Source organism: Triticum aestivum, chromosome 7B, assembly GCF_018294505.1.
Source record: "Triticum aestivum cultivar Chinese Spring chromosome 7B, IWGSC CS RefSeq v2.1, whole genome shotgun sequence".
Lineage (NCBI taxonomy): Eukaryota > Viridiplantae > Streptophyta > Magnoliopsida > Poales > Poaceae > Triticum > Triticum aestivum.
Genome location: NC_057813.1, coordinates 216,555,107 through 216,557,588, shown reverse-complemented (window position 1 = coordinate 216,557,588; position 2,482 = coordinate 216,555,107). Strand labels below are relative to the sequence as shown.

At 44.1% G+C, this 2,482-nt stretch overlaps 1 protein-coding gene across 1 annotated transcript; it reads right to left on the bottom strand.

The window, feature by feature from the left end:
- Window positions 1-414: 414 nt before the first annotated feature.
- On the bottom strand, window positions 415-1,585 carry LOC123155822 (jacalin-related lectin 3). The gene is made up of 2 exons (XM_044573957.1): window positions 1,178-1,585; window positions 415-1,064 (listed from the first exon to the last, which is right to left on the bottom strand). The coding sequence occupies exons 1-2, from the start codon at window positions 1,379-1,381 to the stop codon at window positions 801-803; spliced, it is 468 nt and encodes a 155-aa protein (XP_044429892.1). The 5' UTR covers window positions 1,382-1,585; the 3' UTR covers window positions 415-800.
- Between the last annotated feature and the right edge of the window lie 897 nt (window positions 1,586-2,482).

Below are 2,482 nucleotides of genomic sequence, written 5' to 3'. Positions count from 1 at the left end.
GAGCAGAGTGGGTTGTAGCAATGACTAGAAAATATACCAATAATTTTGCATTGCATGCGTAGAAATGTGTACACATTGTGAGACATTAGGTATTTCTCATAATGAAGTCCAACGGCATGAATAAAAGTTGTGTGGCATGATATAGTGATCAACAACCAAACAAAAATAACCATGGATATAACAATGACATTAGTTAAGCTTAGTTGGAAACATTGCATATCACAAGTGTATCAACATCTATGTTTTGATCCCACTAAGATAAAAGTACTAGAGCACTCCAACGAATGTTTGCAAACAAAAATATAAGTGCATATTACAAACCACTAAAGTTTAGAGCAAGCCAACCAAATAAAACACCAAGCAAAAAATCCAAGGCTTGCACATAAGCATAATAGGATTATAAAGGGCCTAAGATATACTCAACCCATCTCCCCCCTTGGCATCGAAACACCAAAAAGAGGGAATGAAGAGGAAGCTAACGCGCAGCCCATCACTCCTCATTCTCCTCAAAGCCATCAACACCATTTTGCTGATGACAAAGTAATGTGACATAACTAAAGGCAAAACTGGTCAAAACCTTTAATTATATAATACATAGTATATTTTAGTAAGAACACAATCTGGTCGGACATGATAAATAGTATTTCCTCCGTTTCATAATGTAAGACGTTTTTTTGACACTAGTGTAGTGCCAAAAAGACGTTTTATATTATGAGACGGTGAGAGTAGCACGGAGTAGCCGTAACTAGTGAGATACACTACGCGCGTACAATAAGGAACTTCTATGAGCAAGGTCATGATCACTTCTGTGGGGTATGTGTCGACTGATCAGCCATCTTGACGTAGGTGCCGAGCGCGTCCAGGCGGCGGGCAGAGCGCGCGTGGAAGCCGAGGATCTTGCCGCCGGCCGCAGGAAGCGCGAACGGCACGCCATCCTCCTGCCCGTACGGCCCGAAGCTTCGGGCGTTGCTGACGAAAGTGAGCGACCTCACGGCGAAGCTGCCATCAAACTCGCCGTAGTGGCCCACGACGCCGGTGAAGTGCTCGTCCGGCCGCAGGCAGATCTGAGCCATCCCAAACGGAATGGAGTAAGTACTAAGGAGCCCCATCACCGATGATCGATGAAAAATCGAGTCGTCTTCATCATCAGGGAGCAATGCGTGTGTGACGTACGTACCTCGGAGAGCGTCCCCCCTTGTCCTCCCCACAGGTCGGTCCACTCCTCCCGGCCGTTCCGCTCGTACAGGACGGAGATGGCGTCGACGGTGTCGCCGTGGCGGACGACCAGCTTGACAACACGGTTGACGCCGCGCATGTCCATGTCCCTGTCGTGGCCGCCGCCGCCGCCGCATGGCCCCATTCTCAAAACGGACCCCTGCATTTGGTTTTTCGTCACCGGAAACAACACGGGGAGCGTCTTTGCCGGCGGTGGTACAGCTTTGGCTTTGGCACGAATGGGAATGAGGACGAGCAACTATTGGTCTGTGGCACAACACAAAGTCAACTAATGCAGTCCGTACGTGCTTCGCACTACCATTGGGTTATGTAATACTAATACTGGTGTGTTCTGGCAACAGGTAATGCCTTCTTGTGAACAGGCTGTGCATTAGGACATAAGATTTCTCCCGCGTTTGCACTTGACTTCAGTTCGTTCTGGATTGGCAGTTCGCGTCTGCTTTTCGCGAGGCTGGTTTGGCTTGGCAGTTCACGCTGCCCACCAGCACGTCGTGCAGCGCGGGCCGCAAGGTGGGCGGGTCGACACACCGGTAAGACCCAGCCACTCAAGGCATGCGTTCAGTTGACATAACCTTACTTTTTGAAACACGGTTGACATATCCTTTGCAGGTAGTACTAACCTCCCTAGGAATAGAGGTCTAGAAGAGATCCAAAGTTTTTTCTTGAAGTAGCCTCCACCTGTAAGAGGTCGTAGGTCCCACGTGATGGTATCAGAACCGACATTCTATTAAAATATTTTTCAAAAACATTGGAAATTTAATTTTATTTCTGAACTTTCAAAAATGTTCATATGAATTTTATGAGACATTGAAAAATTCAAAACAATATCCAAAAAATCATGAGTTTTATAATTCTTCACATTTTTTAAAAAAATGGTCACAAATTTCTAAATATCTTCAGGGATTTGAAAATGTTTGTAATTTTTATAAAATTCACAAATATGGAAAAACAATGTTCGTGGATTATAAAAAATACACTTTGAATAAAAAATTATGAATTTAAAAGAAGTTCAAGCATTTAAATTACGTTTCTTAATTTTAAAAAACAAACATGAAAAATGGTATAGAAAAAGGAAAAAATAAACTAAACAAAACCTTCCTAGAACAAGAAGGGTTGGCCTACATGGCGAACTCAACTGCGTCTACGGGGGCCCACGTTTACTTGATGGCCTCCACAATATGCCTGAAATGTGAATTGCCATAATAATCCTTGAGTTAAAATAGAATTTATTTCAAAACTAAAGACC

Bases quoted from the DNA above. Each gene is read 5' to 3' on its own strand.
- LOC123155822 (XM_044573957.1), bottom strand. From the start codon at position 1,381: ATGCAGGGGTCCGTTTTGAGAATGGGGCCATGCGGCGGCGGCGGCGGC. The intron at 1,065-1,177 runs GTACGTACGTCA...GGGATGGCTCAG, and splicing joins AAGGGGGGACGCTCTCCGAG to ATCTGCCTGCGGCCGGACGA.